We start from the raw sequence: 17389 nt of genomic DNA on the forward strand, positions 1-17389 counted from the left end.
ATTGTTGTTTGGGTGCCTATAAAAGCCCAGTATGCTGAATTCATAAAGTGGCAGCAACATCCCTGTTAAACTCGGGTAAACTCGAAGAGCTGAAGGTGGATGAGTCTGTGGTGTCCTGGATGATGGACAATCTGTCAGGTAGTCCACCAGTTTGTGAGACCCAAACCACCACTGTGGGAGCACCACCAGGAACAGGCCTGTCTGCTCTTCTCTTCACTCAGTATCCCTCCTCCTATAAAAGTAACAGCAGCTCAGGTCACTGTCAGACATTCTCAAATGATTCTACACTTATGGGGGGCATTAATAAGGGGGATGAGACAGAGAGGAGGAGTTGGGGGGAACCCTTCAGAACTGTCTGCAACTCAACATCAGCAAAAATAAAGAACTAGTTATTAACCTTCACCACACCAAAAACCCTCAATATCCAGTCACCATTCAGGGAGTGGAAGAAGCAGTGGTCCATTGCTGCAAGTACTTGGAGGTCTATTGGAAGGACTGGTCTCATAACACAGAGGAACTAAAGAGGAAAGGGCAGAGCGGACTGGTTTATAACAGGAGATTCTATAACGTGGGTAGTGACATCCTTTGCATGTTCTATTACTCTGTGATGGCCAGTGAGATTTCCTACATTGTGGTTTGCTGAGCTGATAACACCACTTCAAGAGAAGCCCACCAGATTGACAAACCAATTAAACAGGCAGGCTCATTTATTGGACGCACACTGGACCTACTGGAGGTAGCAGTGGAGAAAAGACTGAAGACAAAATGGAGTGTAATAGCACTCATTAAAATAAAGGTGTCAGAGTTGCTCTTCAGAGCGATGCCATGGAGGAACCATTTTTGGTTCCCAAAAGACCCATCCACATGAAGGTACCAGAAAGAACCCTTTCTTTATTTAGATCTGGAACAACCTCCATACAGCAAGTAACCATTAATAGATGTTAACAAATTTCTGAAACACCAATAAGTCATGATTTTGAAAGGATTTTCCTGCATTAAATTAATACATTAAATCTGGGGTTTCTTAATCTGTTAGTGTCTTGCTAAGGTAGCCTACCATACATTAATTTTTTTAACCCCCAAATATTAGGAAGTTTTTCAAAGCAGAAAAAATCTGCCGTCACATACAGAGAACCATTCCCAGAATTAAATTGTGTTTTGTCAATCAATAGTTCAACGAGGAGCCACACAACCCAGTAAAGAGCCATAAAGTGCCATTAAGGGCCCAGTATGTTTCAGAGTTCATCAGCAATGCTGCACATCTTCTCTCTGATATGCTAACACCAAGGACTTTCAGGCAACAAATTACTCAGAAGTGTGTGAAGAAACATGACTGGCGCTCAATCATATATTTAGAAAGGCCTTTATAATGGCACACTGTGAATGCCAAGTGACATTTTATTTCTTTATAGTCATTCTGGTATGCATTTTGAGTGGAAGTTTGTTGTTTGTCCTATTATAATAATATTGGGCTTTTGTAAAAACATTTCCACTCTGGCCAAATCAAGTGGTATTCATCTACCCACTGCACCACCCTAGAAAACCATTCCCTGTATACTTTTTAAAACTGAACTCTTTTTGTAGAGTTATTGAAAAGTTACAAGATGCCATTCACGGGGACAAGAAACAGCAATTTTAAACAGAGCAAGAGAAAGTAAAATAATCAACGTATTTATATTAAACACTATGAAAGATTTCTATAGCATTTCTGTACATTCAACCGATGTTACTGTCAATTATATATGGACAGGACAAGAATCAATATCAGTTAAGCAGTAATTACTAGAACACATATTTAGGGTTGCCAGACGTCCCTTATATACGGCACATGTCCCATATTTGATCATTTTGTCCCCAGTCCCATGCTGAGCTTTCAGGGACACCCAAATGTCCCGTATTTAGTTCATCATTTCATTTTCTCAGAATGTCTTTTAGTTATCTGTATTGCCTGTATTAAATAATAATAATATTTCTCTGGGGGTGGCACAGTGGTAGCGCTGCTGCCTCACAGTTAGGAGACCTGGGTTTGCTTCCCGGGTCCTCCCTGCGTGGAGTTTGCATGTTCTCCCCATGTCTGAGTAGGTTTTATCCGGGTGCTCCAGTTTCCTCCCACAGTCCAAAGACATGCAGGTTAGGTGCATTGCTGAAATTGTCCCTAGTGTGTGCTTGGTGTGTGTGTGTGTGCCCTGTGGTGGGCTGGCGCCCTGCACAGGGTTTGTTTCCTGCCTTGTGCCCTGTGTTGGCTGGGATTGGCTCCAGCAGACCCCCGTGACCCTGTAGTTAGGATATAGCTGGTTGGAAAATGACTGAATAATATTTCTGTTGTCAGTATTAAATAAATATTTTCAAATGATTTCACTTTTACAGAATTTCTTTTTAGTTTGTATTAAATAAAATTCAAATGATTTTACTTTTGTTTTCCTCATAACCCATTAAAATCCTTGCTTTATGTTTTTAATTTATGTCTCTACTTTTATATAATGGTCTGGGAGTGTAGTGGGCATGTATAAATTTATATATATAGTAATATAGAGAGAGATTTTAAGCGTGTCCCGTATTTGTAATTTTCTAATCTGACAACCCTACTCATATCAGATAAAATTTTTTTAAAAGCATAATTGATATAAAAATATTCACACGTATCGAAATCGTATATAACTTTGCTTAATCTTTTGCAAAAGGTCCAAATGAGCCGCCGCAAACTCGAATTACACTGAGCGGCTTACAACGCGTTACGTTAGAAATTCAAATGGCTCTCCAGTTATAACGAGTTTGTTCAAAAGCCAACGAACGAAATTTAGGCGCGTTAACGCAGGCGTAGGCTGACTGGTCTCCTAACAGGTCGTTGTCAACCATTTAAGAAGACGTACTTGAATTGGTGAACACTATTAACGCTTTTTGGTGTTACCTTAGTGAAGATGTCTGGTCGTGGCAAAGGAGGAAAGGGTCTTGGCAAGGGAGGCGCTAAGCGTCACCGGAAAGTTCTTCGTGATAACATCCAAGGTATTACGAAGCCGGCTATCCGCCGCTTAGCTCGTCGAGGAGGTGTAAAGCGAATCTCTGGTTTGATTTATGAAGAGACTCGGTGTGTACTTAAAGTGTTCTTGGAAAACGTTATTCGGGATGCTGTTACGTACACTGAACACGCTAAGAGAAAGACGGTGACCGCCATGGATGTTGTGTACGCGCTGAAGAGGCAGGGCAGGACGCTGTATGGCTTCGGAGGTTAAATCTATCAAGACCGGCTAATTCCCAAAGGCTCTTTTCAGAGCCACCCACTTTTACAATATAGAGAGCTTTCCTTGTCTACAAAATTACTCCGTCTCTTATTCACTTTCACAATATTTCTGTGGCACCTTGGGAAAGCTGTTATATTTGATCATATGCTTGTTGAAAATTGCCTTAACATTCTAGCAATGCTATTCTGAATTAAGTGGTTTTGGATGGATGAATGTTCCTTAATACAAGTCCTGCTAAAATCCATTAGGCTAATGGTTTGTAGTATTTCCAGACTAAACATTTCTTGGTAAACTTGTATGTTCCATTAAAGCAGGGATGTCAAACTAGTTCTGGAGGGCTGCAATGGCTACAGGTTTTCATTCAAACCACCTTAAGTGACCTGTTTTTACTGCTAATATTTTTTGCCTTTTTTAATTGACTCCACTCAGACCCCTTAGTTCTTTATTTCCTTAATTAGCCAAACAATGAGACGCAACAAGCTGCCTCATGACCAGCTAACCATCTGAACATAAACCATTTTGGAAATGTCTGCTGCAGCAGAACAGCCGTGGAATTAAGTTACAGGTTTAATTACTAGCAAGAATCGGCTAATTAAAGTGGTTGGAGTGAAATTGATTGGAGTTGGAAGCCCCAGTTTTGCTGGTCATCTGTTGGCCTGTTTTACATCTCATTTCTGTTTGGCTGTCATTTAAAGAAGGAATACATTGAGAGGACTGAATCCTTAAAAACAGGGCTATTAAAATGAAGGGAAAAAAGGTTAATTAGCAATGAAATTTGGTCAATTGTTAGAATGAAAACCTGCAGACACTGCGGCCCTCCAGGCCCAGAGTTCGACACCCGTGCATTAAAGCATCTAAATAACAAGTCATTTAAGAAGCTATTTTCTTGCTATTGCATATAATATGAACTAGAAGCATTGAATTTTTCTGTATCCATCATTCAACTCGCTATATCCTAACTACAGGGTCTGCTGGAGCCAGGATGCAAGGCAGGAAACAAACCCCAGCCAGGGCACACCAAGCACACACACTGGGGACAATTTAGGATCGCCAATGCACCTAACCTGCATGTCTTTGGACTGTGGGAGGAAACCCATGCAGACTCCACGCAGGGAGGACCCGGGAAGCGAACCCTCTTCGAGAGCAAGTCAAATTAAATGAATTCAAAAGAAGTTAATTAGCAGAAAAAAACAGGACAATAATTAAGAAAAGGGTTAGAATGAAAACCTGTAACTACTGGGGCCCTCCAGGACCAGAGTTGGGGACAATGGGTGGGCCTTTCTGGCAGCGTCTTACTTAACAGGTTGTGGAGATTGTTGTTCGGTGTGGTATGACATTGAATAGGGTGTACCACAAGGATCTATTCTGGGTGCGCTGCTCTTTTCAATCTCCAAGCTTCCATGAGGTCAGATTATCTCAAAGGGCAAGGTGAGCTACCACAGCTATGCAGATGACACACAGCTTTATTTATCGACAGCGCCTGATGACCCTGATGCTCTTGGCTCACTGATTCAACTAAAATAAGGAAAAAAAACAGAAATCTTAGTGATTGGCAAACATGGACAATTTAGGACCACCAAGGCACCTAACCTGCATATCTTTGGATTGTGGGAGGAAACCAGAGTACCCGGAGGAAACCCACAGGGAGAGTATGCAAACTCCACGCAAGGAGCACCCACTGCGCCACTGTGCCGCCCTTTTCTGTATCCATCCTTCCCTTTTCATAACCCTTTTATCCACAGTAGGGGTGTGGGCACACAGTGAAGAATTCTGGAGCACCACAAAGAACAGTCCTGTGATCTTCACTCTGTTCACCTCTGATTATAGATATCAGAATCCCTTTTATTCGCCAGTACTTAATGTACAGGAATTTAGTAGATTTGGAGCTGCTTGTAACTGAACATAGCATCACATACAAATAACATGAACAAGTTAAAAAGAAAAACTTCAAGGTTGCAGAATAGAGCAATTATAAAAGAGATGTGCAAAAGATGTGCAAGGGATAGAGTGAGTGTATGCACATGTATATATGCCGTAAACACACACAGCCTCATACAGTATATGACAGGACGCATGAAAACACAAAAAAGACAGGATAAGTCACTGGTCTGAGAGGCCTATGGCTCTGGGATAGAAACTTTTGAGGTGTCTATTAGTTTTAGTTTTAATAGACCTGAAGCGTTTACCAGAGGGGAGCTTTTGGAATTAGTGATCAGCTGGGTGAGATGAGCCTGTGGTGGTCCTTATGACAGTGTTAGCAAAACAAGATGTATAGAGATCTGCCACAGATGGAAGGGTACAGCCAATTATTTCCTCAGCAGATATTTACCACACACTATAATTTAGATTTGGAGTGAGCCATTGCTGAACCAATCCCAAAGACCAGGTTATATCACTTGAAGAAATTCTTAGATGGTTCTGCACATATGGTGGTGGTATTGATAAAGGGGGTGACAAAGAGAAGAGGAATCTGGAGGAGAACTTTGTTTATTGGAGATTTTTCATATAGGACCAGCCAGAACAATAGAATATCTTCACATTCTTAATGCCACTAAATTTATTTCAGCAAAGGGACAGTACTTGGAGCAAGGCAGGAAAGATTGGACAGGGCGCTAGTCCATCACAAGGCCCACTCCTACACATCCCACTCTCTGGCCAACTTCAAATAACCAGTTCACCTAGCAGGTACATCTTTGGTGATCTAAGCAAGACATGGGTAGAACATACAAGCTCCATATTGACCATGCCTGATTGCAGGATATGAACCAGAGTGGAAGCGCTGCCTGCTGCACCAGTGTATAACATGAACACCCCACTTCTCTGACATTTTGTTACCGTGCGCAAGTCCCCCTGCCAATTGGAAAAAGCAAACGAAATGTAACAAATAGTATTTTAAATATTCCAAATTGATTTGGATAAAGGTGTCAGCCAAATAATAATATTAAGCAACATAATTGCCCTGTCAAATTCAAAAATTCCATTTGTCTGAAAAGTTGTGTTTCCGTGAAAATAATAAAAAAAAAAAAACAGAAACTGAGACAAGAAAAAGTGAATTAGCAAATATCTGTAACACTGCAGTGGATACAAGCCCAAAAAAACAAACAAACAAAAACATCAAGATAGAAAAGAAAGATGTGCAGGCAAGCAACACATGGACAGAACACCACAGGGTACAATTTGGTGAATGTTCAAGTTCAAAGTTTATTGTCACGTGCACAGTTGGGACACACGTTTCCCGGTACAATGAAATTCTTTCTTTGCTGTCCACACCAAATGCCAAAACCAACGTATAAAGACAAACATAAATAATAAGCAACAGACGCAGCCTAAAGTATAAAAACAGAATAGAAGTATAAAGTGTAATGTGCAGGTAGGTAAATTGTTTGTTAATAAAAGTTTTTATTTCTTCAGATAATAATATGACTGAACCAAAATAGAAATGCAGGCAGTATTTGTACTTATTTTGAATTTACATATTTTTTTCATAAATGTCAAAAATATAAAAAAAAATCTGCTTGTATTTTTTTGCTTTAATTTTCGTTAGTGCGGGTTTCGATATTAAATGTCGCGCAAGATAATGCCATATTCCATAGTCCTTTTATCTTTTTCAATCATGAATTACATGTGATTCAAATGAAAAGTTTGATATCTGGTGAAATATTTAATATCGAGTACTGTAATAATTTATTATTTTGACTAAGTAAAGTAAATGACTAGGGGTCAACGGTTTTAAAAGTTTTTGGTAAAGGGGTCTGTGGCCAAAAAAAGTTGGGGTACTCTTGGTGTAGAGGATGGGGCTCAGGACGCATCCTTGTGGGGTGCCTGTGTTTGTGATAATGGTGGCTGAAATTCCAATTACCAATCCTGACAGACTGGGGCCTGCCAGTCAGAAAGTCTAGGAGCCAGTCACAGAGGGTGGGGTGCAGGCCAAGTGCACAGTTTATGGGGATAATAACCGTGTTAAAAGTGGAGCTGTAGTCAACAAAAAGCATCCTGACGTAGGAGTCTTTGTTCTCCAGATGGGAGAGGGAATAATGTAGTGTTGTTCAACATTGCTAAAACCTTCTTGGTCAAAGCTTGCTAATAATTTGTATGGACAGAAAAAAACTTCAACATGAGCAGTTATTTTCGTGCAATCAAAACACAATATAAAAAGTAGCAATTAATACAGAATCCCACAATTGCATTTTTTAAAACTGCTAAAATTATTAACTGTCTGTTAGTCAGAACAAAGAACAGGGTGAGAACATTATTATTATGAAGGATTGTGCCCTGTAAACTAAACATTTATTAAACAGAAAAATAATTCTATTTCAATTGCCTAAATGTGTCGAAGCGTTGCTCAATTGGTTTGCATGCGGCGGCACATCTGAGTTCAAACGAAGCTGTTGCTGACGCGTCTGTTTAAAACAACCAACGAACGAGTTCCAACCGCGCAGGCGCAGATCTTTACTGACGTGCTTTCTGCCTTCTAACAGGTCGTTGTCATTCATTATAAAAACTTGGCTGGCGGTGATTCGTTTCATCGTTTTGTTTTACAAAGTGGAAAGAAGATGTCTGGTCGTGGTAAAGGAGGCAAGGGTCTTGGCAAAGGGGGTGCTAAGCGTCATCGTAAAGTTCTTCGTGATAACATCCAGGGTATTACAAAGCCGGCCATCCGCCGTTTAGCTCGCCGTGGTGGAGTGAAGCGAATCTCTGGCTTGATATATGAAGAGACTCGCGGCGTGTTGAAAGTGTTCCTGGAAAACGTTATCCGGGATGCTGTTACGTACACTGAACACGCCAAGAGGAAGACGGTGACTGCCATGGATGTTGTGTACGCTCTGAAGAGACAGGGAAGGACATTATACGGCTTTGGAGGTTAGGGTGCTACCACTTAACACAAACAACCAAAGGCTCTTTTCAGAGCCGCCCATGTTTCTCTACATAAGGAGCAGTCCTATTTAAGGCGCTAGTTTGTCTTGCTAATTTAAAACGTTTAAAGAGTAATGGCAAGCATCTTACAAAAGTAGATCCTGAGGGTCGTAGTGGTTTATTTTTTTTATCCAAGTTTATCCTTTAATGCGTATGTGTTGTGACTTAAGTGTTTTAGCTTTAAAATGCCACCCCATTATGTTGTACTTTTTCTAGGTCCTCGTTTTCAATTGAAATATTTTCTTAAATCAGGTAGGTCACACAAAGGGCGAGTTAGTACTGCTGGTGTCCTCTACCTGCCAATAAAGAGGGCATTAAAAACAATACAGCTTTGAGTGTAAAAACGAATTAATGGAGGGAAATAAGCAAGAACGCTAAAATAGACCATTTTGCTTAGTGGGTTGGAACAAAAACCTGCGTTGATCACTTCGGTCTTCGCAGAGATACGGTGTGCCACTGTGCAAAGTTCAAAGGGCCACAAGCAAAACAATGCACTGTGAAACTTCCTGTAATTCGGCATATATGTAGTGGGACCGCATGTATTGTTAGACGGTTTACAGGAGAAAATTGTGATAGTAATCGATGCAGATGTGTCAAAGAATTCCTTAGTTATATAGCGCTTTTCATAGTGAGTCGGGAGCCACTTCACCCACCAGGATGATGCAACAGCAGCCATTTTTGCGCCACAACGCTCACCAACCCTGGGGATGGCCAAGATGACTGCACAGGGATCTTTTGTCTACAGTGGGGTCAGCGCCCCCTGCAGGCCGCGGGGAAACAACCTTTTCCTGGATGGTCTCCCATCCAAGTATTGGCCAGGCTTAGTTTCAGGTGAATGGCCACTTCTGAAGTGCACGTGGTTAGGGGTTACACAATATCGCAGGTTTTAAGGTGGAACGGGAAATCCGAATAAAGCTTCGTCATGCGCCTCGCGTTTTATACAAGTCGTTCACTTCTGTACTAACTCGGGGTTGTCTTTTAGCACTTTAAAGCTGGCAACATTAATTGAAAACGCCACAGCGTTACCATATTCGAGATATGAAAAGCACCACGCTCGCCCACTTATGAATACAGAGAATTATGCTGTCTTAAATCACCAAAGAGCATTTTAAAAGTCTTAATTGGAGTTTGTTACCTGTGATCCATTCCATTGCACATATCTTAAATCTATTTCGGAAGCTCATGTATTGTAAGTTTATGGGAGAATATTTTATAATTTGTTGGCCTCGTGAATGTGTTCATTACACGAGGCAATCTCTTCGAGATAGACCTTTCACTTTAAGCAAAGTCTAAAACAAAATCTGGTCAGATTGCTCCAAATGCAATTTTTACCTGGGAAACAATGACGTTTCAAAGTTATACCTTTTCGACCGTATAGTTTATTTCCACCAAAAATGCAATTTCTCTAAAGACTATTCCTTGCAAACCCAAGTATCAAATTAGCAGCGATCTTACGTTCTTCCGTACAGTTCGACTGAAAACCCGCTTGAACGAACGCAACTGGAAAGAAAAAGTCCAGTCAAAACCCTAAAGAGCCCGCGTGCACATTTACGTATTATAACGTCATAATAAATTACAGAAACCCCTGCAATTAACTGAAGTTAATGGACCGCTTTTTTTTTGAGAAGGTGGGTGGCTCTGAAAAGAGCCGTTGATTTCTACTGATAATCTCTATTTACTTTGAGCTGGTATACTTGGTAACTGCCTTGGTGCCCTCGGACACGGCGTGTTTAGCCAACTCTCCGGGAAGGAGAAGCCTAACGGCAGTCTGGATCTCCCGGGAAGAGATAGTGGAGCGCTTGTTGTAGTGCGCTAGACGAGAAGCCTCACCAGCGATACGCTCGAAGATGTCATTCACGAATGAATTCATAATTCCCATCGCCTTAGAAGAAATCCCCGTGTCGGGATGGACTTGCTTAAGCACCTTGTACACGTAAATGGCGTAGCTTTCCTTCCTAGTCCTCTTGCGCTTCTTTCCACCTTTAGCTTGGGTTTTTGAAACGGCTTTCTTGGAACCCTTCTTGGGTGCGGGCGCAGATTTCGGTTCAGGCATTTCAGCGGTGTTCTCGAATGTTTAAAGCCCTCCCATTCTGGGCCGGACTTTTATTACTGCTCATGCAAATTAGGCTGCTGCAACTTTACACGGATCCACCAATTGAATGCGAGCAGCATCTCTCTTTTCGGCCCTGATATGCAAATAAGAAAAAAAAACGTCGTGCGCGCGCTTCGCGTTCTATTGTCCTTTGCCTTTTTATAAATCACGAAGAAATGTCATCAAACAGCGCCGTGATTTAAAACGTTTATGTCTGAGGGAGACTAAGCCGAAGAAATTGAACTATTATAATATTGTTCCGAACACGTACATTCAAAATAATTATTGTGCCTTTAAAAATATAGGACTGATTTCTAAATGTAGCTGATCCCCTTTCGCACGAAAGCGCTTAGCAAGCAGCGTTGAAATGGCACAAGACAGAACTAAAGCTGAGTGACCTTCATTCCGCTGACCGGAATATGTTCTTTTATATATTCAGTGATTCAGTACTTATTTAATATTGCGCCGCACACCGCATGTAATATGATCTTTTTTGCAAAGCAGGTAAGGATTGCATTACAGTGTTAATATGATTTTATATATATTTTATATATTATATGCGCATGCGTAAACATTGACGACTTCACTACACTAGTCAGTGGAGGCGCTAGACGCCGTTGTATGTGTGCTGTGTGGCCGTCGCCTTCAAAATGACTGAGCGAGTAGAGCACCGAATCAGCGTAAAATATTGCGTTAAGCTTTAACATTCGTCCACGGAAACTGTTCGGATGATACAGAAGGCTTTCGGCGACGATGCAATGAGTGGCGAAACATCACATCACCCAGGTGACTCAGCCCTCTTATAACCCAGATGTGGCGCCCTGGGCCGTCTGGCTTTTCCCAAAATTAAAATCACATTTGAAAAGGAAGAAATTTCAGACTGTCGATGAGATTTAGGAAAAACACGATGAGGCAGCTGACGGCGATTCCAACAAAGGATTTTGCAGAGTGTTTTGAACAGCGGAAGAGACGCTGGGAGAGCTGTGTGAGGTCCAAGGTGCCTACATTGAAGGGGACTGAGGCGTCATTGTCCCGTGTACAATGTTTCTTGTATCTACAATAAATAGATCCGTTTTTCATATCATATGGCTGGGCACTTTCCAGATAGACCTCGTGTATGTATATATAATATAATAATATAAATATATAATGCAAGTGAAAGAAAATCTGTATATACAGTACATATAAAACAACTTTTCTTTCACTTGCACTGCCAGATCCATACCAGTTCTTTTGATGCACTGCTGCCCTCTGCTGGACAGGAGATATAACATCCTTTCATGTTTGCCCTCTACGTTCGGGTGTTCTGTTTTCTTTCCATCTTACAGTATTTCTCTTTTCAGAACCGATTACACCTCCTTGTATTTTTTAAACATATCCTGAAGGAAGTTAATTTGATTCTGTTTTCTATAATCTCCTTAATAGTTGTATTGAAAATAATAAAACAAACACTATTCTGACTAATATATTAATTCCTGTTACTCTTTCCTAAACCTTAACACTACACGCACCCCTGTGTTAATTCTTAAGCACATGCTTAGGGTACCAAGAGAAGGGGGCACCATTGACTTTCCACCGTAGGTATCATACCCATAACTCCTTCAACTGACACACTTTTTTTTAATGGTCTTTCTCTGCTGTGCAGGGTTGTCAGGTCCAGAAAAATGTCCAGCCCGAGGACAGCTCAAAAACCGCATAGCAGCGTAAAAAATGTAAACGTATACCAGAAAGTGGTGAGAGATTCCATTAAAGAACTGTCATTTTCTGCTCCTGCCTGTGCAATTCATGATGTAAAACTCTACTGCCAAAATCCCAATTATCAACAAACCCAATTCAACTTTGTTCATTAACTTTTCCCTACTCTTCTGACTGGTTTTGAACCTGATCCCCTCCATACACTTTGCCCACTGGGCATCCAGGCACTTTTCTCCACGTGTTTTTATTCTGCCCTCCTGTTGTTTTTTTTTCCTTTGGACTTTTGTATCTCATGCTGAGTTCCATTTACCTTGGAAGTTGGATATTAAAGCTGAGAATGGCGCCACACCCAAATTTACTGCATTCCAATAAAACATGCGGAAAACGAATATGGATGTGTTCAGGAAAACCTTTGTTATGCTTGCTCCATTAGAATAGACAGCAATTGATAACAACACACTACGCAGTATTTTGCATATCCGAACACCATAGTATCATGTCCATGGATAGAAGTTGGACATCACTGTGTGTTCAGCTGATTTAGTGAAACACAAATCGACAGAAGAGCTAATAAACAGTATAATACTACAGCCCTTTTGGATTGACTTCACGATTTGAACTCAGTCAGACTAGGACTTGACAGACCAGCCCCAAGTTTCCAAGTTGGAAATCTGACTTAAGGGGTCATTTCAGTTGAAAAATCTAGCTGGGAACTTGGAAATTCCAACTTCAAATGGAGCACACAATTAGTTACACACCATCAACTCCTGGGGGAGCGTCCCCTTCTGAGATCTGAGAACGACACACTAACACTGAGGACTTTCAGTCATTGGATCATTCAGCAAAAGTGTGTCACTAAACACGATGGGGGGCTTCTTTATACCGACAGAAACAGGCCTACTTATGTGTTTAAATAGTTAAAGAGCTTCCGTAAAAAGCCACATTTCCTGCTGAAGACAAATAAAGTATCTGTCTATCATATAGTGCCTTTCATCTATCTATCTATCTATCTATCTATCTATCTATCTATCTATCTATCTATCTATCATATAGTGCCTTTCTATCTATCTATCTATTATATAGTGCCTTTCATCTATCTATCTATCTATCTATCTATCTATTATATAGTGCCTTTCATCTATCTATCTATCTATCTTTTATATAGTGCCTTTCATCTATCTATCTATCTATCTATCTATCTATCTATCTATCTATCTATCTATCTATCTATTATATAGTGCTTTTCATCTATCTATCTATCTTTTATATAGTGCCTTTCATTACCTTTCTATCTATCTATCTATCTATCTATCTATCTATCTATCTATCTATCTATCTATCTATCTATTATATAGTGCTTTTCAGATCTATCTATCTATCTTTTATATAGTGCCTTTCATTACCTTTCTATCTATCTATCTATCTATCTATCTATCTATCTATTATATAGTGCTTTTCAGATCTATCTATCTTTTATATAGTGCCTTTCATTACCTTTCTATCTATCTATCTATCTATCTATCTATCTATCTATCTATCTATCTATCTATCTATCTATCTATCTATCTATCTATCTATCTATCTATCTATCTATCTATCTATCTATCTATCCATCATATAATGCCTTTCATATCTATGCATCTATCTATTATATAGTGCCTTTCAGATCTATCTATCTGTTATATAGTGTCTTTCATCTATCTATCTATCTTTGATACTTTTATATAGTGCCTTTCATTATCTATCTATCTATAATTAACATTTTAGTCACACTTTCTTTTTTCACAGCAGTAGTTGTTAGTCTACCATCACTTGTATTCATTCTCCCCCCTCTTACGTTAAGTTGTATCTTTCAAATCAAGTCTGCTCCATTGCAGTGTTTCTCGATCATTTTGGTTCTGTGACCCACTTTTTCCCATGTAAATGTCTTCACAATTCAATGCGGTTCAAACACAATGGAGTCTTTAGAGTGGGGGTGGTCCCCTTGATGATTTCGGAGCACTCGTCAGAGCGGCGGGGTCCTCTTGGTAATCATCAGGGTCAGGATCCCCTCATAAGACCTGACCCCAGGCAGCCTTGTCCCAAAACTCCACAGTGAGGCTTCAAACCTGTCTAGAGCTAGAAATGGGGCTAAGACTTTAAAAATTCCAAATGTCTCCTAATACCAAATGAAGAGGGGGGTAACCATAAAACCTCCGTCCAAGCAAAATCAAACAAACGTCTTTGAATTTTTAACATGTTATTGAAGTATTCAAAGGGCTTGAACAAAAAGGCAAGGCAGAACAAAAGGCGAAAGTAATAAGCAGTGGTTGAAGCCAGTAAATCCAAACCACAGAAGAATTACAAGAGGATTCAGGTATCACAAAAGAAACAATAGCAAAGCTACTGTGAAACTGGCAGCTGCTCCATGCCAGGCAGACTGGTTCTTCTGCATCGAGCCTACGCCATAACGCTCCACAGAGGTCAAGCCATCGAAGCTGTTTTTATTTGTGCGTCGTGTCAGTGCCTGAGCGCTGATTAAATGCCGTCCGTGTGCCGTATGCATTACTGAGCCCTCATGTGCTGTCAACTCTCACACACGCAAGGGATCACCCGTTTGACAAGTGACAAAAACAAACAGCGAGTCCATAGGCAAAGTACAAGGGGATTGACGGAGAACACACGACCAGCTTAGTACGAGACAAGTATTTACACCTGTAGGCATACTGTATGTGCACAACACACAGGCTGTCCCAGTCACTTTAAATCGGCAGAAATAAAGAGAGAAGAAAAGACTGACAGAGGGATTACTGAAAGTGTGAGGGACACAGAGAAAGAGACCCTTAGACAAGAACTAAGTATTTTTTTTATTATACTTTATTAACCCCAAAGGAAGTTACTTGGTTTTCATGTACCCCTTGGAGTCAGGGCACCCCTGGAACAATTGATGGTTAAGGGACTTGCTCAAGGGCCCATCAGAGTAGCATCTCTTTGGCAGTGACGGGGATTCGAACCGGCAACCTTCGGGATACCAGTGCAGATCCTTAGCCTCAGAGCCACCACTCCACCCTACACTGTACACTGTATTAATCCCTCAGGGGAAACTTTTGGGGGTCATAGTGCAAGGTCAGCCATTAGACGGCACTCCTGGAGCAATTTTAAGGTTAAGGACCTCAGGGGCCCAATGGAGTATCAAGTTAAGTAAGGCTTACCCAGTGTATGTCTGTGCAGGAGAGGACAGAGCCGACTATACTTCCTTGGATGGCTGGCATCCTTCAACATCTGCAATAAAATGCTGCAGATGTTCTATCAGACGGCTGTGGCGAGCGCCCTCTTCTACACAGTGGTGTGCTGGGGAGGCAGCATAAAGAAGAGGGACAAACTGGTGAGGAAGGCAGGCTCTGTTGTAGGCACGGAGCTGGACAGTTTGACATCCTTGGCAGAGCGACGGGCACTGAGCAGACTCCTGTCAATCATGGAGAATCCACTTCATCCACTGAACAGGATCATCTCCAGACAGAGGAGCAGCTTCAGCGACAGACTGCTGTCACCATCCTGCTCCACTGAAAGACTGAGGAGACCCCACACTATGTGACTCTTCAGTTCCACCCGGGGGAGTAAACGTTAACATTATTCAAAAGTTATTGTCTGTCTGTTACACTTTCATTGTTATCACTCTTTAATTTAATACTGTTCTTTATCAGTACGCTGCTGCTGGAGTGTGTGAATTTCCCATTGGGATTAATAAAGTATCATCTATCTATCTATCTATCTATCTATCTATCTATCTATCTATCTATCTATCTATCTATCTATCTATCTAATCAATAACATTTTAGAATAAGCATTTAAATCAAGCAAGTGGATTCTCTCCCATCTTTTACTCCATTTATCTTTTTTTCATTTATTATTTTATCTATTCACTTATCTTTACTAACATAAAGTTTTACACTGCTGGCCTAGCTCTCTTTCTCAGGGGTGGGGGTTGATTTGTTTCGAACCTTTTTCTTTTTTTCTTTTTGTAAAACTCGAGTTATGTGTATGGATTGTTATCTGGTTTTTAAAAATTCAATAAAATTAAAATATAAATAATTAAGAAAGTAAGCATTAGTGCACTAAGAGAGAGGTATTCACAAAAGCTGACATGTAAGCATGCAGATGGAGATCCAGCCAAGCCGTCCTCGACACTTAAAATGATAGGAAAAATGAGCAAATGGGAAGGGTAATGGAGAGTCCTTAACAGAGCTGGAAGGGACAGTTTGGGTAAAAGAGCGACATTTACTGTAGATAGAAAGTTAACATTAAGTGCTCTAAGACAGAGAGATTCGCAAAAGTAGACGAGTAGGCAGACAGATGGAGACCCAGCCAATCCAATTTACAGGAGAAATTAGCAAGCAGGAAGATTAGTGAAGAGTCCATAAAAAAAGTCTGAAGGAATAATTAGGGGAAAAGAGCGACACTTAGATAGAAAGCAAGCATTAAAGTGCTCTGAGATAGAGAGAGATTCACGAAACTAGACAGATGGACGCACAGCCAGGCTGACCCAGACAATTTACATGAAGAGGAAGGAAAAGGCAGTCATCACTGCATCTTTGGCAGAAGAACAAACAGACGGAGAAACGAGTCAAAGGAGTTCATCTGCTACTGGCTGGATTCATGTGCAAGCTATGAGCAGAACAGGTGGACGACAGCAATCAGAGGACAAAGGACCTCGCAGTCAGAAAGACAAAGGTTCATCAGCGTTGCAAAGACAGCAGTAAACTGATAAGGAGGATAAAGACGGGCTCGTACCCAACATGAGACTCACCGCAAAAAGGGTAGAGGTGGCACTGGCTCAGAAACACCAGAAGAAGACTGGTTGTCCTCAGTAAACCCATTTCGACATCCGATAATTTCACAGACGCGTGTCTTTGCTCAGGGTGACAACTGCACTTCTGCCCTCCTTGAGATGATTCTAAAGCTCCATCTCTCTCTCTCTCTCTTTCTCTCTCACTCTTGCATTACATTCTTCTCATCACTCTTGTTGGCAAACAGGTTCTGCACAATATACCCCCTGTGCATTAATAGTCCACATCTATCAGTTAGACAACACGTCAATTATCTTCACACCCATCTTTAACTCTAATCTTAGCCACAGGGCCTGAGAACCTGATACTCATACACTCAATTACTTATTGTGGGGTTTTGCAAGAGGAACATCTTAGCTGTAAAAGGTTTTAATTTCATTCCAGTTCAGGGTCGCTGGGAGCTGAAGCCCATCCTGACAGTACTGAGAGCAAGGCAGGAAACCCACAATCATTCCCACCAGGTCAGTTAACCTAACACATACGGTTTTGGCATGTTATTGACAGAGACTCGTTCAAATGATTCACCGGGCTGGGGAGAGTGGTAAAGCTCATTTAGGGGTCCACTGTGATGTGCCATTTTTATCTAAAAACACTGCAACTAGGCTCTGGGCAGGTGTAGGTTG

The 17389-nt window shown here is 41.0% G+C and overlaps 2 protein-coding genes across 2 annotated transcripts in view; both read right to left on the reverse strand.

Moving 5' to 3' along the window:
- Positions 1-16931, reverse strand: part of LOC120538088 (cobalamin binding intrinsic factor-like) — a 48386-nt gene extending 31455 nt beyond the window's left edge. Inside the window, exon 1 of the mRNA XM_039767514.1 lies at positions 16727-16931. Coding sequence (XP_039623448.1) covers positions 16727-16796 — 70 coding nt within the window. The 5' untranslated portion in view covers positions 16797-16931. The remainder of the gene's footprint in view (positions 1-16726) is intronic.
- Positions 9783-10214, reverse strand: LOC120538092 (histone H2B 3-like). The gene has a single exon (XM_039767517.1). It carries the CDS (start codon positions 10204-10206, stop codon positions 9829-9831), a length of 378 nt encoding a protein of 125 aa, XP_039623451.1. The 5' UTR covers positions 10207-10214; the 3' UTR covers positions 9783-9828.
- Positions 16932-17389: the final 458 nt, after the last annotated feature.

This window comes from Polypterus senegalus, chromosome 10, assembly GCF_016835505.1.
Source record: "Polypterus senegalus isolate Bchr_013 chromosome 10, ASM1683550v1, whole genome shotgun sequence".
Classification (NCBI taxonomy): Eukaryota; Metazoa; Chordata; class Cladistia; order Polypteriformes; family Polypteridae; genus Polypterus; species Polypterus senegalus.